Below are 26,647 nucleotides of genomic sequence, written 5' to 3' on the forward strand. Positions count from 1 at the left end.
TTTAGTCATTTAAATTCTGTTTTGTAATTCTTAAGACTTCTTTTATTGTGTGAATGTATCTGTTGCCCAAAATAACTGCATATTTCTATGTAGGTCAACATACACGGAGGAAATGATGACTGACTGACAAGACCTGGTAAATTTGCATAATACAGCCGCACCACAACTTTATTGTTTGTTTCTACTGTCAGAATCTCTCAGCAGTCCCACTTCATATCTGTCAAATACTCCATGGGGACAAAAAAGAGCGAAAGCATTTGTAGTCTTTTTGTTGTTAATTATAAAAATCCAATCTTTTCTTTCTGGGAGATCAACTACTTAAGTAAAAATCACATCTCTGAAAGAATAGTTAAGGGTGCTATTCTAAATAAAATATTCTAAGAATTTGTTTCTCTCTGCATCTGTTTCTTCATTTTCCAACTCATATTTTTTCATGGCAACAAAATAGCGAATAAAAGTTTCCCCAAGAGCCTGTCTCAGGCATTGATCTTCCTCCAGTGCCACAAGAGCATCTTCCAGTTTCAAAGGAATCTCGGAAGGTTTTGACTGATAGAGGTCCGTGCTGTCATCTGGACCAACCAGGACACCATCGCTGCTTTGAAGTCCATCCAAGCCTGCAGCAACAGTAGCAGCCAACACCAGGTAAGGATTCGCAGTGGCTGAGCCCAGTTTGTTCTCTATCCGGGTGCCTTTCTCACCATGACACTTGATATTAAAAGCACAGCTGTTATCATTGTATCCCCACGTTGTAGGCACACTGTCCTTGAGGTCTTTACTCTCCTTAGAATAACGCTTTCGGCAGCTAACAGCGGGAGCCATCAAGCAGCTGAGAGCAGCGGAATGCTTCAAGAGTCCTGCCAACCATTTTTTCCCAGTGATCGTGAGCTCCTCAATCCCAGAACTGCTGCAGAACATGTTTTCCTTCCCATCGACATCCCAGAGACTGTGAGACAAAATTCCTGAATTGCAGAATCCAGTCTCAATGAAAAAGCTGGCGATGTAGTTATATTTCCTTGCCACTTCTTTGACACCTGTTCTGAGGGTAAATGCATTATCAGCTGCACTGATGCCAAATTCGGGCAAAAAACAGATCTCCATCTGACCAGGCCTGGTAGAGGAGGAAAAGCTCTCAACATTGGCTCCTGTGTGATACAAACCATCAACGAGTTCCTGGATGAAAGGCTGGTCATGATTATTTAGCAACGTTGAAGCAGGAAAAGATATGGTCTTTGAATTGATAATTTCAGGCACGGCAAAAATGCAAAAATCATAGATGAAGGCAGAGAGCAAGGAAAAGCCAGAATCTTGTAGCTGGCTCAGTTGCCTCTTGGCAATGTACCTTGGGGAAGTCAGAAGAGGTTCACCGGTCACAGTGAATGTGTCACATATCACTCTTGCCGTTCTCTCAGCCCATGGCAACACTCGAAAGGTTGAGAGCTCTGGCATCAGGACTATGTCACTATTAAAACATGTTGCTCTTATGTGATCCACTTCGTCGTCCTTAGGATTCGGTATCAATTCAAGATAACCTCGAGGCATGCAAACGCCATGGATCACTTTTTCCTAAAGAAAGTAGACACAGCAATCAGGCTTTGAAACTTGAAAACAAACAAAAGGGTGGAGGTGGGGGTGAGACACTGCTGATGAGGAAAAAAAAACTGTGTCTAATGTCTGCTGGGTAACATTAGCTTAGTATCAAGTAAATTTCAAATATTTTAAAAATAAACCCCCAACGTTACTTTTATAAGCAACTGTTAACCTTTTTAGCCTTCAAGGCTTTATATGTTCTTGGATCTGAAAGTAACAATCCTAAATAAAAGGTACAATGATAAAATGTCTTTATCACAAACAACAAAGGTAAAGCCATATGAAATTATTCGAAATGATTATAACCTAGCCCTTTTCAAAGCACTTTTTATTTTATGGCATAGTTGCTAATACTTCAGATAAGATTTTATTTTGGCTTATTCTATTGTAATCCACACAGTTAACTGAGAATCCTCAGTTCTTCCCAGAGAGACTAGTATGGGTCAATCCTGGGACACACATGACAATTATCCTATTCTAGGACACACATGACAGACTTCCTAACACCAGAGGAACCGGGTCTACTGAAAGCTGCACTTCTGTCTTCAGTCATTTTTATAGCCCACTAAGAATGACTGCCTCGCAGCCTCACAGTTCCAGAAACTTTGCCCGTGAGCTAGAGTTCCAAAATGTTATAGCCTTCAAGTCAGCCATGAACTGGATGTTACCAAATCTGACTTCTAGCCCTAGGTGTTTCACCAATTACCTATGCGAAGGTAGGCAAATCACTGGACTATGTGCCATCGGCTTCCGTGTCTGTGAAACAAAAGTGTTAGACTAGATGATTGCTAAGACACTTTCTAGCTATATACCTCTTGGGGTCAATAGATTTGGTCATTTATTTAACTTTTGCTATGTGCCAGACAACAGGGACATGATGAGGTTATAAAGTTGAGCAGACACATAAAACAATTTCTAGAAATAGTGTCATAGCAGTATAACAAGGCTTCATGTGTTGAAGGTTACACTGATGGTAGAGAAAGCTAAATATAAAGTCTGGTTCCCATAATGTCAGTGTGCATCATGAGGTTAATAAAACATACTAACATTCTGTGAGCCAAATTGTTTCTTATATTACCTCCAATCCCAAAGAGCATGGGTACCAAAAAGGGGCCAAAGCTAGTAGAGGCAATCTACTGGTCCCTCTTCTGCCTTTGACCTTAAGTCACTGTCTCCTTCACTTTCCACCATCTATACACATGTTTTCAAATGCCATTTGGCTTAGCTGATCCAAATCTGCTTTTGCCAGTAATAAAGTAGAGAAAGTCAAGCACTATTCAGTTATTCAGCGCCTGCTTAATTTTTCAACTCCCTCAAGGACCTGTATACACACATACATATTGTGGAATTTTAGAGTACTTTAATATAAAATCCTTTCATTTGAATTTTTACTGTAAGAAATAATATTATTTCCCTACTTTTCAATTTCTTCATTTGAAAATCTGTCATTTCGTATGTATCTAACATGAGGAGTAATATTATTTTACTCATGAGACTTCCAAGAGTTCCTGCAATTTAAATCTGTTTGTACTCACTTGATTGTGAACAATAAAGAACAGCTTGTTACCATTTCATTCCACTAGGCCTTCACAAATTTGAAGAATAGTAAAAAGTCACACTGTATTCTTCAAACGATTTAATCTGTATTTTTCCGAGCAGTCTTTGTTAACACTATCATTTTCTTTTTTCATTTCTGGACATTCTGATTCAAACTACTCTATTAGTAGGGGGAAATATATAAATATATACAAACATGTCATGTTCATGACCACAAATTAAGTTACCTTGTATATATATAAAGCACTAGAACAACTTCACACCCCAATATAGATCACCAGGAATTCAATACTAATTCTTGCAAAATAGCTTAAATCTCTATAATAACTGAAATTTGGATCACAACAAAGTCCACCAAAGTCCACCGTCTGTCACCATACAACGTTATCACAATATTATTGACTATATTCCCTTTGCTGCATTTTTCATCCACATGGCGTATTTATAACTGGAAGTTTTGTACTTTGTCATTGCCTTCACCTATTTCACCCATCCCCTACCCCATACTCCCTGGCAACTATCAGTTTGTTCTCAATGAATCCGTTTCAGCTTGTTTGTTTGTTTGCTCCTTTGTTTTCTTTTTTTGAGATTCCACATGTAGATGGAATCATATGGTATTTCTTTCTTTATCTGACTTATTTCACTTAGCATAATACCCTCTAGATCCATCTATGTTGTCACAAGTGGCAAGATCTCATCCTTTTTGTGGCTGAGAAATATTCCACTGTATATGTGTTCCACATCTTTATTCATTTATCAATGGACACTTAGATTGTTTCTGTATCTTAGCTATTGTAAATAATGCTACAATAAACGTAGGGGTAATATGTCTTTCCAAATTTGTATTTTCATTTTTGGAGGGTAAATAGCCAGTAGTGGAATTACTGAATGGTATGGCATTTCTACTTTTAATATTTTAAGGAATCTCTATACTGTGGTTTTCCACAGTGGTTGCACCAATTTACATTCCCGTCAACTGTGCACAAGGGCTCCCTTTTCTCCACACCTTTGCCAACACTTGTTATTTCTTTTTTTTTTTTTTTAACACTTGTTATTTCTTGTCTTTTGGGTACCAGCCATTCTGACAGGTGTGAGATTATATCTTATTGTGGTTTTGACTTGCATTTCCCTGATGATGAGTGATGTTGAAAATTTTTAAGAAACAAATTTGAACCTGTTGGAATTCTTGTAAAAAAAAAAGTGTTTTTGGGATGCTCAGTTTTTCCCAAAATAAAACAAATGATAAAATTACAATTTAATATTAAAGTGATAAAAGTAAGATATCTCTTAAAAATAAACTTCAAGGATACTTAACTTTTACACTTTCATATGTAATACTAACATCCCTTCCAAGAAATGTTTCAGTGATGCAATAAATCAGTCATTAAAAAAATACACGACATAAACTGGAAAAAAAATCTCAAAAAGTCTCAAAACATATCCAAAACTACAATATTTCTTAATATCACTATTTTCAACAATTTAATCATATTCATTAAGTCATCCAACAACAATAAGGTATTTTCTTATCAGAATTAGAAGCTGAAAGGGATGTTCTTTTTATCTAGCAAATTCTTACCATTTAATCTTTTTTTTTCATTTGATATTTGCTCTTGGGTCTTCTGTTGCAATTTTCTCATGTCAAACAAAATATAATCTTCATAATTGCAGCAAGAGAGAAAAGATAATTCTATAGAGGGAAACTATTCAAGGCAGAAAAACTAAAATTACCGGTCTTAATTAGTTTTGTATTTCTATCGGGTAAAGGAATTGCTGCTTGGGCCTTGAAAGTATATGTTCAGCTCCTTAGGGAGCAATAATGTGTTTGGGGAGGGACAAGCAAGAAAGAAAATAAATTATTGGTTTTCAGCTTTAATTACTGTATAGATTACAAGAAAATAAGAAAGATTAGTTAGGACCATTTGCTTGCTCATGGTCATGAAATTACATTTAATCTTAACTCCACCTGTAAAACTCACTTGGAAAAAGTGTGCAGGGATACTCTTAGATCTGGACACACCATGGAGGTCTGTTGCTTCAAATCGCACAAACTGTAGGTGATTTTTGACCATCTCTTGCTTAATGTGCTTCATTCTAGAGGAGATATGGGGTGTGGTCGGAAGCTGAGTGCCATCTCTGGTGTCATCTGTAAAATAGAGAATGGCCCTAAGTAGTTAGATCACGATGAACTGAAAAGCAAAAGGAAGCTACACAGTAGTGGCTTCGTCACCATGATTGTTAACAAAAGCATCATATACTCATGTTATTGGCTTAGAATTGGGGATCTTACCTTTCTTTCCCTGCCTTTACCATTTTCCCAAGAACATGGTCTCTAAACAGCCTTAGAGACTGTTTAGCACTTGGGGGTAGGTGAAAGATAACCTTATGTGAATAAGGCACCACACAAGTCTGCATACAGATGACTATCATTGAAAAGACTGAGCTTCTTGAACTAACTAGTAATGCCTTCATTAGAAGTTCCTGTATGATTAAAGGCAAAAGTGTTTGGTTTTTGTGTATTTTCTGCGGGTTTCCATTTTGTGTTTTTTGTTTTGTTTGCCAAAAGGATTTTATAATGGCATCTAAATCTAAGACATCTACATGTCTCTGTCAGATTTAAACTTTAAAATCAGTGTGAGTGAGCAAACAAAAGGGTTCTTCAAGGATGAGAGTGTAAGAGAGGAAAAATCTAGAGTGAGTATTCAATTTTAAAACCAGAAACCTAACCCCAAATGTGCGTGTGTGTGTGTGTCTATGTGTGTGTGCGTGTGTAGGTAGGTATGTATATATTTTCAAGGCATTTAAGGTAGACTGCAAATTCTAAAACTTCAGAGCTAGAAGAGAGTTTGGAGATAAATCACCTAATTCAACTAACTGTCTAGCTTGAGTCCCAGAGAGGTACAGTAAGGTAGTCCAAATCATGTTCTCAGTCCAGTGCTGAAACTGAAACTAGAAACCAGACCTCTTAACTCCCAGTTGGTGACTGGTTACCATAAAGTGAATGAATATATATAAAGCACATAGATCTAAAGGATCTGGCACATAATACACATCATACATGTTAGCTACTGTCCAAACTTTGAGGAGAGGTAGCGGACCGTGATGATTCAACACACACACTGAAGCCTGTCTGCCTCCCTCGGAATCCTGCCTGTGTCCTAGACACTTTTTTCATCCTCTCTGTGCCTGGGCTCTCTCACTGATACAATATTACCCTCTTCATAGGCTTGCTGTGATGATTAAACAAGTTATTTAACAATCCCTGGCAGACATTAAGCATCATATAAGTGCTTCTGAAACGCATAAAGTGAACACAATTACTCTAACCCTAGTAATGGTACCATGATCATGTCTGAATCTGAATACTCATCAATCTGTCACATCACTGATGTTGAGCAGCTATAATTTTAACGTGATACCTGAATATCCTTTTTTGATATATAATTGGCTTTAAAAATAGGCATAAAGATTGACAGTTTAAAAACACAGATTAAGCAGATTTTAAGTATGTGAAGCATGAGGAAAACAAATTACTGGTTCCACCTCTACAAATATATTAGAGATAATGTCCTGTCACTGATACATTTGGCTACTCTGAGACTCCTGAGGCTTTATAACTACCTTCCATTTAACACAAACAATTAAGCTGTAGCAATTACAATGTTTCATGCTAAATTAGCAGTTGCTGTCTTCCCAACCTATCCTGAAGTATTGGGTGTTCTGTCCAGGTTGAACAATTCTCTTTACAGAAATAAAAGTGACAAGCATTTTAAAATATGGAAAACTTCTGGGGCCAGTTAAGGGCTGACCTCAGCTTAGGTCATGATCTCACGGTTTGTGAGTTGGAGGCCTGCATTGGGCTCTGTGCTGACACCTGGAGCCTGCTTCAGATTCTGTCTCCCTCTCCCTCTGCCCCTCCCCTGCTCTCTCTCTCTCTCTCTGAAAAATGAATAAACATTAAAAAATTATAAAATATGGAAAATTTCAGACAAGCAGTATTCTAAAAATAATAAGCAATTAATATATAAGCTATAAATATTTTAACAACATAAAAAAATCAGTATTCATCTCCTATCAAAGGAGGAAGGTCATTTTATTAGTTCATCCGTAATATAATCACAGACAATCTTATTAGTTCTTTGCCTTACATGTAGCTTCTAACATTTCTACAATAAATATGCATTCTTTTAAAATAAGAAAAGTATGTATCCACTCAAAATATGTTGTTTAGTTACCATGTATTATTTATTTATTATTATTATTTATTGGACATACACCTAGGAAGAAGCCAGAAAAAGCCCTGCCCTCATACAGCTTTATATTATTGAATGGGGGAGTGATAGACAATACATATGCCATTGAGTGCAAAGGTGGTATACTTTACCATGGTTAAAAGTGCTGAAAATAAATAAAATATAATCACCTGGAGTAATAATTCTATGAGATCTGATCACAGTACAGACAGGTCTAACCCCTGATTCATTCCAAGATTGCCAAGTTGCCCTGTGGCTGGACAATAAGTAGATGTATTCATTTGCTAGGGGTGCCGAGACAAATTCCACAGACCAGGCGACTTATGTACAAATTTATTTTCTTACACTTCCAGAGGGTAGAAGTCTAAGTTCGAAGTGTCAACCAGAGTTGGTCTGTTCTGAGAGCCCTCCCTCATTGGCTCGTAAATGGCTGTCTTCACATGATCTTCCCTCTTTGGGTGTCCTAATCTTCTCTTCTCATAAGAAGAGTAACATTCATTACTCCTTTTAAAACCCTATCTCCAAATACAGTTAAAATGTGAGGTATGAGGGGATAGGATTCCAACCACCCACGAATTTGGGGCAGACATAATTCAACCCCTAACAATATATCATCTCATTTCCATTTTCTTGAGTCCCTATCACTACCCACCATATTGTATAATCACATGTTTACTTTCTGTCTTTCCCCACTTGCATGTCAGTTCCAGGAGAACACTTTACTTGCTGCTGTATCCCGGGTACCTGCAGCAGTACGAGCATATCAGAGATGCTCAATGACCACTCCTTTAATCCTTTCATAAAGGGGTGTGTGAATAAATTAATTAATTAATAAACCCTGCATGATTTGACCTCATCTAATTAAGAAGTAGAAATTGGCATCACATGTTTTGTTAATTTGATATCTTTTTTTTTTTAATTTAAAAGTTTAATTCTTCCATCAAATATGAGAATTCTATGCAATCTAAATTCATTTTCAAGGAATCAACTAATCTTACTGTATCATTGTCTGAATTTCTCTTCTTCAAATAAATCATACTTGTTAGTTACAATTAAACCTTTTGGTCAGGACTTCCCAGATGTACATGATGAATAGCAGGCAGATAATTGCTAGTTCGGGGACTCATTTGTTTTTCTTACAGTATGGTTCCTGGGAGATGTTCTCCTTTCCTATCCCTTCAGAGGACTAATAAATTAAATCAATCTGCTTTTACAGAGGAAGTTTTCCTGCTGTGAGTGTTTGGGGGGGGGGGAGATAAGACAACACTACAAAAAAAATTAAAATTAAAATAAAACTTCAAAGCTCTATAGCAACTAAAATGCCTTGGAGAAATGTTGTCTGTGTTCAGTGACGATGAGGACATATTTCAGCTATAGAGAACAAGCTGTGGTCACTTATAAAAGGCAGATTGAATAGGTGTTTGAGCTTTCAGAAATGTCAATTTAAAAAGGGAAAAGTGCACCAAAGAGTACTGTGCAACACATTTAGCTTATGGAATATGCCTTGGATGATGTGCCACACTCCGTTCCCAGGGCCTGCCCTCCTTCCTCCACATGGCTTCTCTGACAGACACCCTCTTAGAGCAAATGTGACCCCACTCTCCAGAAGTATCATGTCAGCCCAGGTGGCAGAATAACCAAGTACAAAGCAGCAACAAAAACAAAAACAATAAAAAAAAGTCCGGAGGGGGGGCCTTCTTTGAAAAAAATATTTTTTTTAAGTCAGAGTGGTGGGGCACATGGGTGACTCAGTCGGTTAAGCAGTTAAGTGTTGGCCTCTTGATCTCGGCTCAGGTTATGATCTCATAGGCTCATGAGTTCGAGCCCCAGGCATCAGGCTATATGCACTGTCAGTACAGAGTCTGTTTGGGATTTCTCTCTCTCCCTCTCTCTCTCTCTCTCTCTCTGCCCCTCCCACTGCTTGTGTGTGCCCTCTCTCTCTCTCAGAATAAATAAATAAACTTAAAAAAAAAAAAAAACTTTTTTTAGAGTCAGGGTGGTATCACAGAGAAGAAAACACCATGTTAAAATTTCTAGCATTTATTGGGGGATGGATTTTTCATACATATCTTTAAATTCTGTAGTGGTGGTTTGTTGCAAGCTATAAACTTTTTGGTGCTCTGGGCCTATAAAAAAATTAATCTAGCCTGGGGCCAAAGAGGGAACTTCTGAATGAACCAAACTGAGTTAATAATGATACCCATAATCCTAGTCATAGTCGGTTGGTGCAAAGAGAGCTCATGGCACAAATTCCTTCCACAGATTTTTTTTGATGTAAGACTAAGAAATGGTAAATTTCATCTCAATTTTATGGCTGAGACTATATAAAACAAGGGTCACAAACTGTTCATGGAAGAGCCAATGTGGCTAGCAGATGTTTTCTCACTGGTTGTCTCACAGTGTTTGGAAACATTTAAAATAGTTGACACTTGAAAATCTGAAAATTGCATAGAAAAATCTTCAGTTCAAGCTTCTCTTGAAGAAATTAAATTTGGTACCACTGGGTAATTATTTCTCCATAGCAACCACTGGCTGGAGCTCTGAGGTGGCCTGAAATGGGGCACACATCCTCTAATCCATGGGTTGGCAAATGCTTTCTGTAAAGGGCCAAAGAGTAAATATTTGCAGCTTGGCAGACCGTATGGTATCTGCTCTCGCAACCACTCAACTATGCCGCCGTAACACAAAAGCAGCCATAGACAATACATAAACCTTACTTACAAAACATGGCCAGCAGGCTGAATTTGTCCTGTGGGCCACAGTGTGTCAACCTCTGCTCTAGTTCCTCACAGCCAGCATCACTGTTTCTTTATACAAGCCCACCTTACTCATTTGTATTATTTACCTGGCCCCTGTGGCATTAGCATCAATAGTTCCTGAGGCTTGACTGTCAGCCCTCACCTGCATCTTATGGAGAAACTCACAAAGCCAACGCACAAAGAAATGCAGAGATGAGAAATGCCACGGTGGGCAGAGCTGCCTCACAAATATGTTCACATCCTAAGTCCTGAAACCTGAAGAATATGTTAAACTGCAGGCAATTAAGGCTATAAACCTTAAAATTGGGATATTGTCTTGGATTATCCAAGTGAGTTCTTAAAAGCAGAGAACTTTCTCCAGCTGTAAGGAGAAAAGAGATGTAGAAGAAGGAGAATTTGGAGAGGTTCCAAACGTGAGAAGGATTTGACTGATTGTCTTGGTCCCGAGACACAGGACCACACAGAGGCTTCTAGAAGGCAAGGGCCACTCCAGGTGACAGCCAGCAAGGAAACATAAACCTCAATCCTACAACCCCAAGGAAATGGATTCTCCCAACCATCTGAGTGAACTCCCTAGAATCACTGGATAAGAATCCAGATGGACAACACCTTGACTTCAACCTTGCAAAATCTGAATCAGAGAAACCAGCTGAGACAACCCTGACTTCTGGCATACAGAACTATAAGGTAATGAATTGTATTCTTTTAAGTTACTAAATTTGTGGTAATCCGTTATGGTGGCAATGGAAAACTAATACATATGGAGTCCTGATAGCATTCACTTCTCAGGCTCTAGTTCCTCCTTAGGACCTGTGTGTAGCAAAGAATTTAACCTTGCCAAAGGAGACCTCCTTACCCTTGGCTCCTGGAAGATAATCTCTAAGACTTTGGAACATCCTGACTAATGAGAGTGTCTTTGTTTGTGATCTCTGGGCCACACTAGAAAATCTAATAATGTCATTTTTCATGGGAGCTTTGAGTCATGTTGTATCAGCTTGACCCCCCAGAGAAGCTGGAGACTGAGGTCTGCCACATGGAACCCCGCTATGGAGCTCCAGTAAAGACTCTGGAGACCAAGACTCAGGTAAGCTTCCCTGGTTGGCAATACTCCATGCATATTGTCACACATCATTGTCAGAAGAGTGGTTCTGTCCATGACTCCACTGGGAGAAGACAAGTGGAGGCACCATGCTTCGAACTTTCCTGGACTCCCCCTGCTGGGGTCTCTTCCCTTGGCTGATTTTAATCTGTATTTTTTCACTGTATTCTTGAGTATAATAGTTTTCAATGAGTTCTGTGAGTCCTTATAGCAAATTATCAAAACTAGGATTAGTCTTGGGGAATTCTCAAACTTGCAATTGGTGTCAATAACGACGGTGGACACCTAACTTCACACCCTGTCATATTTCTGTCTTTTCAAACCTTATTTGTTCAACCCTCTTATCAGGGATTCCCTTATGGAATACATATTTCACTTTTTTAAATTTGTTTAAGGATTATTCATTTTTCAGAGACAGAGAGAGACAGAGCATGAGGTAGGGGGAGGGACAGAGAGAGAAGGAGACACAGAATCTGAAGCAGGCTCCAGGCTCTAAGCTGTCAGCACAGAGTCCAACGTGGGCTCGAACTCACAGACTGTCAGATCATGACCTGAGCCAAAGTCGGACACTCAACCGACTGAGCCACCCAGGTGCCCCAATATTTCATTTTAACTGTTTTCTGTCACTTGGATCCCAGAGATTTTTAACCCATACACAGATAGACCAAAATACTTATATAGCTATTAATAAGCCAGAAACTTAAAAGAATTTCACTTTAAAAAAAAGACTAGAAAGATCATCCATTGCAACCCCGCCATTTTCTTGATGAGCAGCCTAGTGGTTAAAGAAAACTATGAGGTCTTTTATAAATGATAGGTATATAAATTCTTCGATGACTCCGAGACTAGCGTTCCTCAATCAAGGCCACATTATTTCTTTTTTTTTTTTTTAGTATATGAAATTTATTGTAAAATTGGTTTCCATACAACACCCAGTGCTCATCCCAAAAGGTGCCCTCCTCAATACCCATCACCCACCCTCCCCTCCCTCCCACCCCCCATCAACCCTCAGTTTGTTCTCAGTTTTTAACAGTCTCTTATGCTTTGGCTCTCTCCCACTCTAACCTCTTTTTTTTTTTTTCCTTCCCCTCCCCCATGGGTTTCTGTTAAGTTTCTCAGGATCCACATAAGAGTGAAACCATATGGTATCTGTCTTTCTCTGTATGGCTTATTTCACTTAGCATCACACTCTCCAGTTCCATCCACGTTGCTACAAAGGGCCATATTTAATTCTTTCTCATTGCCACGTGGTACTCCATTATGTATATAAAACACAATTTCTTTATCCATTCAGCAGTTGATGGACATTTAGGCTCTTTCCATAATTCGGCTATTGTTGAGAGTGCTGCTATAAACATTGGGGTACAAGTGTCCCTATGCATCAGTACTCCTGTATCCCTTGGGTAAATTCCTAGCAGTGCTATTGCTAGGTCATAGGGTAGGTCTATTTTTAATTTTTTGAGGAACCTCCACACTGTTTTCCAGGGTGGCTGCACCAATTTGCATTCCCACCAACAGTGCAAGAGGGTTCCCGTTTCTCCACATCCTCTCCAGCATCTATAGTCTCCTGATTTGTTCATTTTGGCCACTCTGACTGGCGTGAGGTGATATCTGAGTGTGGTTTTGATTTGTATTTCCCTGATGAGGAGCAACGTTGAGCATCTTTTCATGTGCCTGTTGAAGGCCACATTATTTCTGTTTCAAATACAAATTTGGGGGCAGTGGCTAGAATGACACGTGAGTTTGTTTCCCAGTCCTTACCAGAATGGCTGGAGTTTGTGTTAAATTCGCTACAAGGAGCACTGGCTGATGTTTTGAGGCGGGAGGGTTTCATCACTGTTGTCTGATTCTCAGAGTCCTTGTCATCTTGTGGCAAATGAGAGTCTGCAGAGCCAGGTCCCACAACTGGTTTGCTGATATCCCCCAACTTGTGGCACACCATTTGGTATCTGATCCTTTCTTTAATAATAAAGAAAAATGTTAAAACACACACTGCCTTGGTTTTCAACCGTCTTTTAACATGATACGGAGAGGAATCTTTGAGAAAATAATTTATTCCTGGGCAGTGACATACCGAATGAGGAGCAATGGGAAAGGTCTGCACCCGTTGCAGGCTATAAGGGGGTACATGGTCTGCAGAAAATTTTAAAGCAACAATAAAATCGATGAGCACCCTGCTTGCTTTTTATTGTTACCATGTACCAGCCATCCCTGTGCCCCTGCCTTGGAACACCACTGTTCCTGGATTGCATCTCTTGTTCAGATTAACTCCTAGCTTCAGCACTGTTTCAGATCTATTGAGTTTGGTTGAAATTCCAGCATGTGATATGAAAACTTGTTCCACATCTTTATTGTGGCCTCCCAAATCCTTGGCAATGATCTTTGCAATCAATCTCAGAGCAGAAATGTGCTTCCCTGCTTATGCATATGTTCTCTCTGTTGTCTTCTCTCTTTTTGCCCCACTATCAACCTAGTTCTGCTCCCTTTACATTCTAAATATTTTGATTGGTTATTTTTATATATTTACGTTATACCCTTATATTTGCTATCTTTTGTGTTGCCTATGTAGAACTAAATTTCATTTCTTTGTTTTTGTTTCTCCCTTCGATGAAAAGAAAAGGTTTTGTAAAAAGGAGAACTAAATAGAGATTGCAATTGACATCATATTCCTGAGGGATAAGAGTAACTAAGTTACCTTTTGAGTTGGATATATCCATTTCTCCTACTTCAGTTGAAAATAGATGTTGTTTAGTAACTTTCTTTCTTGTTCTTCTTAATTTACTCATCCTGTTGGCTTCAGTCTCATTACCTTCATCTCTCGTGTCCTGTAATAATTAATAAACAAAAACCAGATAACAGATCGTGCACACAACTAAATCTGGATGTCAGGAAAGCATGGTGACTGGATACTTAAGTTTTAAAGTGAATGTAAGAGACTTTTATAATGAGGTAAATTTTGTCACTTCTGTCACTTGAATAGTTCAAATTTAACAAGCCCAATATTCTGTTTACAGGCTGGATATTCTGTACTCCTTTTATACCTGGTACAGAAATATAATTAAATAAATTGGGATTTTGTCCAACTAGGCAAGATTTTAAATCTTTATTTTTTACTCTGGGATATTTTATATTATCCATGCCTAAACCCATTTAAGCGTAAAATCCTCTTTTTATGATTTCTATCTTTTTTTGGATCTCTAACCTTTTGACCAAAAGCACAAGTACCCGAGGAATTTGATTCTATTCTTTCTTTTCTCTTACCCTCAGCCTTACTGCATCAATATTTACTTTACTTCAAAAGTAAATTAAAATATAAAAAATAAAATAAAAAATGCAGTTGCATTTGTACATATTAGTTTCTATGGGTAAAACAAATGTTATACTCAAAACAGTTTTATAGCTTGGGAAAATGTAAAGAAAAATATTTTAAAACAAAATAACTTCACTTTTACAATCAAGTTCTAATCCTTGACAGAATTCTTCAATAAACCTGTCAAGGGCTATTCCTAGCAAGGAGCTGGGCAGTGAAGCAGGGGCTGAAGGGGGAAGAGCTCGGGCATCTCTGCGCCAACAGTGGGCAGAATCACCCCTGCAGTCCCAGGACATGAAAGCTAACATTAAAAAAAAATAAGAAAAAAAAGCAGACATTAGTATTTTTTATGTTTTTTTTTTTACAAACTCCTCATTGTAGTGTGAAGGGAGAAATAAGTGGCAGGGTCAGGGTCAAAAACTATAGTCTAAAATGTTTTGAGCTATTGTCTTTTTGAAGAGCAGACTCTGAAAGATTCTATATCTGGGAGCAAGTTATCTGGGAAACAGCTGTACACATTTGTCAATAAGACCAGTTCAACCTCCAAAAGCTAAAAGAAGAAAACAGAATTCAACCTGTTGGTGTTTATATGTAATCAGGACACATTGTTATTATTGTTACTACGTTTTAAAAGGTATATTTCATAGGATGCAATCTTTTTTTTGTCATTTTAAAATTTCACATCTTAGGGGCGCCTGGGTGGATCAGTTGGTTGAGCATCATCTGACTTCAGCTCATGTCCTGATCTCTAGGTTCATGAGTTCCCCCACATGGGGCTCCCTGCTGTCAGCGGGGAGCCTGCTTCGGATCCTCTGTCCCTCCTCCACTTGCGCTCTCTCAAAAATAAATAAACATTTTTAAAAAAATAAATAAAATAAAATAAAATAAAATAAAATAAAATAAAATAAAATAAAATAAAAGTAAAATTTCACATCTTAGAAAATTGTGGTCCCCTCTACTCCAGACAATTTTATATTTGAATGATGTGATACTTATTGTGAGATATACGAGTTTAATTTTTCCTAGCAGTTTATCATTTTATTTACATATTTTCCAATACACTTGTGAAAGAATTCTGACAGTGATATCCTGATTTTATTGTACGTATTCAACATTTCTAAAATTGCATTGCCAGAAATATACATCATATAATTGTACTTTTGGTAAATGTTTCTATAAATACATGACTAGCTTTATTCAGAAGTCTTGTTTAGACAAGGAAATACTTGGTCAGGTATGTAAATATGAAAGAAAATCGAGCAGACTAACATTTGTGTTAGTTGACCCATTAGGTATCCCTCATATACAGATAGAAGGAATCAAATGAGATAGACTTTAAGATTTCCTTCAGCTTTAAACTGTAACCTGCAATTGAATAGCAGTGTGCTAAAATCGAGCCCTTTGTCAGGCACATTTCTCAGCATAAGCCTCACAGTAATAGAATCTCCATTTTACAAATGAGAAAAGTGAGACCCAGAATAATTTGCCAAGGCCTCAAGAGGGAGTGAGAGATGTAGTTTACAAACACGTCTTCCGATTGCCAAAATGCCATTCTGCTTCCCAAATGCCAGAGACGCCCGTTTAGAGAAAGTTCATTTTAATAAGAGTCGCCTGTGAAATTTTATGCTTTTTAAATGTTGGCAATTAATTTAAAGTATAAGGTAGGAAGTAAAGAAGAAAAGAAAGTTTCTCAACTACTACACAGCCAGGTCTCAAAAGGCTGGAATGCTGCTCAGAATATGCAGTTCTGGAGGCCCCCAGCACAATGAGAGCAGCGGTGACGGCGTATCTCTTCCCTAACGTTGGTATTTAATGTGGTCCTGAGACATGATGGTCAAAACATCTAACTGTTATTACAGCTAATAAAAAATAAAAAATACTTTTATTGTACCTACTATATGTCACATCTCTTCTAAATGCTTTGCACATATTAATTCATTTAGTCTCAAAACAACCCCTTGCAATAAATATATTATCAACTGAGTCAAAGGAATACTAATTAACTAGCTCAAAATCACATTTCTCATAATTGGTAAAGCTAAGGTTTGAACCCAGACATTGACTCCAGATTACAAATACTTAATGCATCCATCCTTAATGAACACCACCAGAATACCCCTGCATCATTGCTGGGATGCTGGGAAGCATCATTGCTGGTTCTAGAGGGCCCCTGCAGGGTGAGATGTTAACTCTTTAGCTGATGGATCATGAAAGTTCCAAAAGCCCAAGAGGAATAGTAGGTTAGCTACAGAAGTTTGGAGGGTTGGGGGAACCTTAAGGGACTCTTACCAGCACCTGTTTACCAACTAGTTTAGAAACTTTTCTTGATCTGTCAGACATTCAGCCATATAGTTCCAATTTACAGATCTCCTGGTTGCACCATCATGTTGGACAAGCAGTGCCTGATCTATGTAGTAAGCACTGAAACAGACATTAATCCTTATTATTATTCCCTAGGCACCCTGCATTACTGGGGTTGTCTGTGGGAAAGATACCCCATTCTAGGTTACTTCCTGGGCCCCTGGCTCTTGGGAGATGGTTCTCACTGAGTCAGGCCCTAATCCTTTATCTGAACAGCTCTAGATTCTGAACAATAAACTAGGGGAACTTCTCAGAGAGGTGAGGGTATGCCAAGCAGTCTGAGGATTCTTGGGAAGGGTTCCGAGAATATACTCATGCCTGGACTCTATAGTACTACTATTATTAAATAGGCAGAATATTTTATAAACAGTCTCCACACAGCCAGGGAAACTAGGCTAAGCTTAAAAAGAAGAAGGGATACATACGCTGAAGATAGAGAGAGGTGACGTAAGGCAGGTTGGAAGAACCAGGAACACAAGCACAGATACACAATTTAATTTTGATCACATGACATAAATATGCAAATCCAATTCATGCTTAGCTTAGACAGTCTCAAAATTCCACTACAGTAGGTTGATCCTGACTTGATTTGACATTCCCAACAGAGAGGCTTTTCCCACTTCAGAAATGTTTCTGCTGTCATTCCATTAGAGGACTCCTTTGTCTCATACATGGGACTGGCCTCAAAGAAGGTTTCATATTACAAGAATTTTCATAATTCATGTTTCTCTCATCACATTGTTGCTTTTGAAAGTTGTTTTATGGCTTAATAAAAGTTCGTCATTTTGCATTTCAACCCAGTGGCTTGATCAAATTAACTAAAAGAGGCTTAACCTAAAGGGATTGTGCCAAGCATTAAATTTAGACCCTAATTTGACCTAATAAGTTTCCCTTCAATGTATTAACCAGTGTTATTTAAATTCTAAATATCACTGATTTTATTCATTTACTTTCAATTTTCTCTAACAGCTACTTTTTTAATATCAATACTTTAAAAATCATTGTTTTGTCTCCTGTATACTGGCTAGAGTCTGAGGTATAATCATGAATGCATTTACCAAACACTCTGACTTCATTAATGATGGGGTGCAAGAAAAAGAAAGCAAGCCAAAAAAAAATCTCAAGTTTTAACCTCTGTGAGAAATAATGGGAGAGGCACCGGAGTGGCTCAGTCGGTTAAGCGTCTGATTCTTGGTTTCCACTCAGGTTGTGATCTTACAGTTGGTGGGTTCAAGCCCCACGGCCAGCTCTGCACTGACAATGCAGAGCCTGTTTGGGATTCTGTCTCCCTCTTTCTCTCTGCCCCTCCCCTCCTTGCTCTCTCTCTCTCTCTCTCAAAAATAAATAAATAAACTTTTTTTTTTTTAAGAAATAATGAGGGGTGCCGGGTGGCTCAGTCAGTTAAGCATCTGACTTCAGCTCAGGTCATGATCTCACATTTTGTGAGTTCGAGCCCCACATAGGTCTCTGCACTGACAGCTTTGAAGCCTGGAGTCTGCTTCAGATTCTGTGTGTGTGTGTGTCTCTCTCTACCCCTCCCCCACTCACACTCTTTCTCTCTCTCTCTCTTTCAAAAATAATTAAATGTTAAAATAATTTAGAAGAAAAGAAAAAAGGAGAAAAAAGTATCAAAGATTATCAAATTTAAAAGAATATGTCAGGGAGAAAAGAGTATGCCTTCAGTTTCCTTAAAGTGTGCTCTTCAAAAAAAAAGGGAGGAAAATGTATTCAAAATATTTACAGAAGAGATACTTCGAAGGGCACATCACAAACTTACATCAATGAATCTAAAACCATCCATACCCATTAACTACTAGTTCTACTTCTAACAATTTGTTCTAAGAAAATAATACAAAATATAAAGTCATGCATGTCCAGGGTCACTTTTTTTATAATAGCAAACACTTGAAAGCAGAGCACAGTGAAGTAGGAAGAGTGGAACAGATTGTGGTCATTCTGTTCAGTGAGTTCACCATTTAAAATGAGTGCCTCCATTTCCTATCTTTGTCGCCTGGATTAGCACAACACTTACCAAAATGTCTTCCCTGCACTCTCTATTTCTACCCATCCTCCACACTATGGCCCATGGTCCTTCTTTACATCACAATGTTGGTATTACTATTTCTCTGCTTAGGTTGCATCCAGTTTTCCCCCACCTTTAAGAAAAATTCAGACTAGTATTCTCTGACACCCTGCAGAGGCCAGTCTCACCAATGCCTCCAGACTCCATAGCTGGCCATTTTTACACACAAACCTTATCTCCACACATTCAAAACTAATTTTATCATTCCTCTGTCCCACACTGATTTCTTTTTTCCTACGCTCATTGGTTTTCTAGACTGTCTTAAGGAAATGTAATCTACTTTTCTGGTCACAGCTCAAAATTAACTCCCTGGACAATTTGCTGTAGCCACTCCATTCAAAGATGGCTGATTTTTTTTTAAATCCCCGATGAAAGCATCTCCCTTACCAAATTTTGTAATCAATTATTGTCTTCTTCATCACAATTGTTAAAATGTTTAGCCTTCTCTTAAAAATCTCGCTTAGTGCTTTGTACAATAATTCTCAGTATCGTTAAAGTAGCTTCCTTCCATTTGTATACTTTTTTCTCCAAACCACAAGGCAAAAATTAGTTTTTGGGGTTCCTTAAGTGCCAAGGATATATTTAAGCATCCCTCCTAGAATTAAGAACTACTGCCACTATAAACGAAGGAAGTATTTATAGCCCCAATATCCACTTGGGCAAACTAGGGTAGAGATTATGTTGATCTGAGTATGGCAATGGCTGTAGGGATGGGGAAAATGAACATACTACAGATATATTTGGGAGGTAGACTTGGCAATTTGGTGATTGACTTGATATAGGAGGTGCAAGAGACAGAGGGTCAAAGGTGATAGGTTTCTGACTAGGGATCCCAGGATGAGGAGGAGACCTGAGACAGGAGTTGCTGGGTTGTTTTGTGAACATATGGACCCTATGATGACTGTGTCTTCTGAAGGCCTCCAGAAAGCAGGGGTCAGAATTCAAGAAATAAAATGGAAGTAAAGAGCATAGCCCTGAAAGTGGCTAAACCATTAAGAGAAAGAGCAGAGACTGAGAATATAAGAGGACTAAGCTAGAACTAAAAAAGGACAATACTTAATAAGTAAACAAAGAAAGGGAATCCCAAAAAGTAATCAGAGAAAAAAAAAAAAAGACAAGAAGGTGAAAGAAAAAGTTGGGACAGAGTGGTTTCATTGATAGCAAGAAATAAAAGCTGTATTAAAAGAAGGGAGTACCAGTAGGCCTACTACTGAAATGATAAATAAGGTTGATATTAAGACTAGTCCATTGTTGAGAAAGAATAAAATCATGCCATTAGCAACAATGTGGATGGAACTGGAAGGTATTATGCTGAGTGAAATAAGTCAGTCAGAGGACAGATATCATATATTTTTACTCATATGTGGATCTTGAGAAACTTAACAGAAGTCCATGGGGGAAGGGTAGGTGGGGAAAAAAAGTTTCAAACGGAGAGGGAGGCAAACCGCAAGAGACTCTTAAATACAGAGAACAAACTGAGGATGGATGGGGGGATGGGGGAGAGGGGAAAATGTGTGATGGGCATTGAGGAGGGCACTTGTTGGGATGAGCACTGGGTGTTGTATGTAAGCCGATTTAACAATAAATTATATTTTAAAAAACATACGTTGTATAAATATACATCTTCCATATTATCAAAAACAAGAAAAAAGGCAAAAAGGCTAGTCCATTGCATTTTACAACTCAAGTCACTAGAGGCATTGGTAAAGGCAGGTTCAGTGGAAGAAGGTAGACATCAAAGAGTTGAGGAGGGAATGAGAGATGCTTAGTCCAAGGTCCACACACTACAAACACAACAGAAATATTCTCTACTATCAAGTGGAGACAGTCAGAAAATACACCTCAAAAATAACAAGAGAAAGAGGCAGAGACTTTGACCACTGGAGAAGTGCCGAAGGGTCTAAGAAAAGCTTATGTTGTTTTTATGAAGAACGGCTTACACATATTTAAATGCTTAATGAAAGGAGTTAATAAAGAAGATGTTGAAGGGAGAAGAAGAAGGATAAAGCAAGGTCCCTGAAAGGGCAGAAAATATGGAAACTAGAGTTGAAATGAAAGGTTTAACTTTAATATACCTTCCTCTATAAGAGGAAGAAAGGAAGATAGAATGTTAGAAGGAAGAGAGAAGAAAAAAAAATTAAGGAGGAAAGGGAAATTAAGAGGAGGAGGGGAAGAAGGGAATTGTCAACATCTAATGAGGGCTATTCAGGTGACATAATTGTGCCTCATGACAATTAAGTTCACCCAGGAAGTGGCAGAATCTGGATGCAAAACTGATTTTAAACATTTGTTCTTTCTTGTCTATTCTGGATAAGAAAGGTAGCCAGTTATGAAGCTTCCAATTTTCTTCTCTGGGTGGGAGATGAACAGACAGTATTAGAATGCAAGACTAGAGGTTTAAGAAAAATGGAAATGGTTTACATTGCCATAGCAGAGAATTCAAAAAAGCCAACTCAGGAAACAAAAGTGCCGAGTGCCCCACAGAAATGGGAGATTTTTAAGTTATAGTGGCATCAATCTGTACAGGTAAATTATTTTTCCTCCAGCAAATTCTTCCAGGATTGAGGTTTTGTGAAGATACAAACTTAGGAAGACAATAACAAAAATAAGTTAAGGATACTGGCAAGAAAGACTAAAATAATGAGATATGGAATCCAAGAGAGATGAAATGGGAAATGAAACCAGGAAAGACCGACAAGGGGAACCTAGTCCAAGGACTGGAGAGTCTTAGAAAGTGGCATTTTATATGTATCCTTGTGCCGAATATATTGACTAGAATAAAATAGGAATTGAGTAAATATTTTCTAATCAGTGAATGGCAACCAAGGCCTACTTTGTTGGAATATAAGGCCAGAAGGGAACTTCAACTCAGATCTCTCCTTCATAAGTGATTTAAAATGAAATCTTTGGATATCAATAGAATGAATGGGTTGATGTAATCAAAACACTTTTCCTAGATAAAATGTTACTGGATTCCCTCAGTTTTCTCAAGGTGAGCTAAGAGAAAAGAATCCCTGCTGGGGAGCTGCTCTGCAGTGACTCTGTCCCTTCACCCCATTAATTCCACCTTTCCTTTAGGGTTTTCCTCACTGTATTTATCCTCAAAGCCACACCTTATCTTCAAGGTTATGATTATGTACTTTAAGACATACACAAAATCTTATTTCCTATTTTTCCTCATAGCATAACTAAAACATGCTGAGATTTCAAAAGAATTTTCTAAACATTAAGGAACAATAAAAAAGAAAAGAAAAAAGAAAGAAAATTATAAAACACATGCTTTCTATTGTCTTGGTCATTAGATATATTTTCTTCAGTTCTGATCTGTTCCCTGTCTTACTCAAGACCTGTCCAAAGTATTTGCCTTTTTAGTTCTCTGACTCACCAACCAGATAAATAAGCATCTTTTGGAAACTTATTTGGAAACGTAGAACACTTCCTTATGGTCTACTAAGTGATTCACTCCTTCAACCAAGCTGTTTCTGCAAAGTCACTGTAGTCTTACCCTAAATTAGAGTCCCTGATATCATTAAGGACAAAGACCCAAATGACCACCATTTCCCAACTTAAAGAAAATGAGACATTCTTAAGGAGACATTACCCACAGATCTACTTATTTCCAACGCTAATTCTTCATCTATATATTTTTTAAATAATTTTAATCCTTAAGCTGTATTGCATTTTAGGAGGTTCCATCTGAATACATGGATCTCTGGAGACTTTTGTTACAATGTTCTTTATTACAAATGCAATAATCCTCATTGCAAAAACTCAAAGGTCAGAAGCTCATGAAATAAAATGGAAAATTTTAAAAACAGTAAGAGTCCTCTGTTCTCCTCTAAACTTTAGATTTTTTGACAAGCAAATATTTTCAGAAAGTCATTTCTTACCACTCCAAATAACTCTTATAATGGCTCATCTTCTAATATAAGTTCTTTAATAATTGTTTCTAGTAATGATTTAATGTGTCAGTACTGATTGGGACTATGCACATTTTGAAATATATCAAAAATAGAAACTGAAAAGAATAGATATAGTACATTTATACACCTTGTTGACAGGAGACTTACTGGAGCCACCCTCTTTGTATGAAATTCATTCATTTACTCAACAAGTACTTAGTGAATATCTAGAAGAAGCCAGTCACTGGTTTGGATGCCATAGGAAAATAAAGATGAGCTACTTGTTCCATGGAACATAAATATAATACATGATAGAAAGTGGTGTACGTATATTATGTGAATGAGGAAGGTGCCCCTAGAACCATCTTGCTGATGCAACAGCTGAGTCTTTGAAAGTTATAGTAACTAACCCCCCTGACTTCACACCTAGAAAATAGCAGAATCCAAACGTGTGGTTTGAAATTCTTCTTTCATTTTTTCTTCTTATTTACAAACTTTACAGACAACAAAATAATGAGTTGTTGTTGTTGTTGTTGTTGTTGTTGTTGTTTTGAGAGAGCGAGATAGAGAGTAAGCAAGGGGCTGAGAAGTGGGGGTGGTGGGCAAAGATAGAGGGAGACAGAATCCCAAGCAGGCTCTGTGCTATCAACACAGAGCCAATTGTGGGGCTCAAAAACCCACGAACCAGGAGATCATGACCTGAGCTAAATCAAGAGTCAGGGGCTGGATGGGGCACCTGGGTGGCTCAGTTGGTTAAGCATCTGACTTCAGCTCAGGTCATGATCTTACCATTCCTGAGTCTGAGCCCTGCACTGGGCTCTGGGCTGACAGCTTGGAGCCTGGAGCATGCTTCAGATTCTGTATCTCCCGCTCTCTGCCCCTCCCCCCACTCGTTCACTCTCTCTCTCTCTCTCTCTCAAAAATAAATAAACATTAAAAAAAATTTTTTTAAAGAGATGCTCAACCAAATGAGCAACCCAGGTGCCCTCAAGCAACAAAATATTGAAAACTAAAAATGTTGCCTTTAAGAATGCTAAACACTGAGCAGTTTTATATAAAAGGCAGCAGGAAATTCAAGTTGATTTTTTTTTAACTTCACATTTTAACACAGAGTTCAGTAGCATCCCTGTCTTTTGAGGTAAACCTAAGGTAAAGGTAACTACAGATACATTCCTTGGAAGTTACAGAGAATCAGAATTTTACTTAACTATAATGGGCTAAAAATAGGATGAGCTATTTGGAAACATGTCAGGTTTGTCATCCTCCAGCACATTTGTGGTGGGGTTGGATAGTCAATTGTCAGGGATGACCCAGATAGTTTCCAGTCCTCACCACTTTTGCAGTAAAATAACCTAGATCCAAGTTGGTAGGTTAGATGGAACCCTGTTCCACCTATATATCCATCTCTGCCCAAAAATTATAGAGAAACTATCATTGTAAAGAGCCTCTATGTGAAAGAAGGGCCACAACGTTAATTATTGGCTGCCCCTACGGCTGTAAATGATGTGAAGTGCTCAGCATCTCACTTCCATTCCCAACAAGATGGCAAAATATGCAACAGCAGAACCAAGCCTACAGCCAATCTCTCCTCTGCAGGTAAAATCTTGAACACAGCATTCAATATGAGAAAAGTGTGAAGAGTCAATAGTTTCAGAGAGGGGAAAAATGATTTTATAAACATCTAACACCATGTTATTTTCACAATATGAAGCTAAAAAACAAATGAAGCTAAAATAATAAAGGACAAAAAGTTTGGTCAATTTCCTGAGCTTGATGCTAGTACTGACCTTCTTTTTTTACTGAAAAATAAATTTCCATATTTACCTGAGAAATGAAGATTTTGTCTCTAAAAATATCCATGTAAATAGGATCAAAGTAATTTTTGCAGACTCTGTGATGGGCATAAAAACAAATATGTTTCAAAGGTGAGAGAAGATTTGTAGAAAAATTTAAATATACATGTAGTACATAATATATATTTATGGTAATGAGTTCTATAATATAGAGTGAAATAAGATCCAAGAACATTATAGAACTGTCAGCAAAGATATCAGCTAATAGGCCATTGCAGATAAAAATATTGGGCCTCATCAAAAAAGAATATTTTCAATGTGACAGGAGGAGTTCCATCTTTTAAAAACAATGTGATGTGTTTATGGCTAGAATACTAAATATAGTTCTAGTCACTGCCCCTGGAAAAACATTAATGGGCTAGAAGTGGATCAATATGTGTTTATTTATATAAATGTATGCCACATGTAATTGTCATCATTATCACATAGAAAGGCAAATAGGGGCACCTGGGTGGCTCACCAGGTTAAGTGTCCAACTCTTGATTTCAGTTCAGGTCATGGTCTCACGGTTCATGAGATGGAGCCCCAGGTTGGGCTCTGTGCTGATAGTGTGGAGCCTGCTTGGGATTCTCTTTCTCCCTCTTTCTGCCCCTCCCCCACTCTCTCTCATAAACAAACAAACAAACAAACGTTTACCAAAAAAGGTAAATAAAGTTCTACCATGTAAAAGAAAAAGTGCAAAACTCCTCAAGGCTATAAAAATGAAAACTTAGGGGAAACACTGCTGGTCATCTACAACATAGTAAAGTGCATATGAATAACTCCTGTTATTCAGTAGTTCTGAGCACTATTCTAAGCCCTGGACTTGTATTAACTCATTTAATCTCTCACAAAATCTCTTCCAGTCAGTACTATTAATGTCCAAATGAAGCACAGAAAAATCCAATACTTTGTCCCAGCTCACCCAGCTAGTAGGTAGTACAGCCAAGATGAAAACACAGGCATTCCGGTTTTGGGGAGTGTATTAGGTATGTGAAACACAAACCTAATTTTTAACATTAAGAGAGGTACTTAAAGGGAGGTAGATTCAAGGTAAATAAAAATAAACATAAAATGAACTAAAAACCTTGAAATCTAAAAACAAAACTGAATGTTTAAGAGACAAAACATATTTAAAATATAAAAATAGAATCAGAAAGTCTATACAGAGTTGCCCAGACAAGCATAAAGCAGGGAAAAGAGGGTAAGTTGGAGTAGGGAAATCTCTAGCCTTGAGTCCTACTTCTAGAAAGTCAGTCATAGCTTCCCACGGAGCTGCACTTAATGCCCCAACACACACACACACACACACACACACACAATACAGGCTGCAGAGTAGGATGAACCTCTGGTCTCACCCAGATGGGGTTCATTCGTCCCGCAATCTGGAAGCATCACCCCTTTGTGTCTACCTGTGCAGGTGTTTTCCTCTGTGTCTACCTCACAGATGCATAATTTACAGGGCAGAGAACAGATCTTACCCAACTCGCTTGGCGTATCACCCAGCTCAGGACCACACGCAAGGTTTTGATAAATAGCTTTTAATTATTATGATGTCCTGCCATTTCCATCAATTTGCAACTTCACACACCCATAGGGTCTACTTTCAGGAATAAGAATGTGTTTTTGATCTATTGTCTGTTCACTGCTGCTGAGAATTTGGCTGAACACACGACTTTATGACATTGTTTTGAATAGAGAATCTCAGTAAAATATTCTTTAGGGAAATACCAAATCTAAGATTAATAACTGTTCATTTTCACTGAAGATTCTACCAAAGAATTTGTTCGGGCTGGGGAAGTAACCACCTGGGAGAGTTTCTTCATATGCACAATCTGCCCTTTTGATTCATCGAGTCTTTGTTCAGCTGCTGTGTTTTTTGCAGTTAACCTCATGCTGCTGCA

At 38.0% G+C, this 26,647-nt stretch overlaps 1 protein-coding gene across 1 annotated transcript; it reads right to left on the reverse strand.

Moving 5' to 3' along the window:
• Positions 1–363: 363 nt before the first annotated feature.
• On the reverse strand, positions 364–26,638 carry LGSN (lengsin, lens protein with glutamine synthetase domain). Its single transcript, XM_042940391.1, has 5 exons — positions 26,519–26,638; positions 13,951–14,080; positions 13,017–13,214; positions 5,124–5,290; positions 364–1,563 (listed from the first exon to the last, which is right to left on the reverse strand). Exons 1-5 carry the CDS (start codon positions 26,636–26,638, stop codon positions 364–366), a joined length of 1,815 nt encoding a protein of 604 aa, XP_042796325.1.
• Positions 26,639–26,647: the final 9 nt, after the last annotated feature.

This window comes from Panthera leo, chromosome B2 (genome assembly GCF_018350215.1).
Source record: "Panthera leo isolate Ple1 chromosome B2, P.leo_Ple1_pat1.1, whole genome shotgun sequence".
Classification (NCBI taxonomy): domain Eukaryota; kingdom Metazoa; phylum Chordata; class Mammalia; order Carnivora; family Felidae; genus Panthera; species Panthera leo.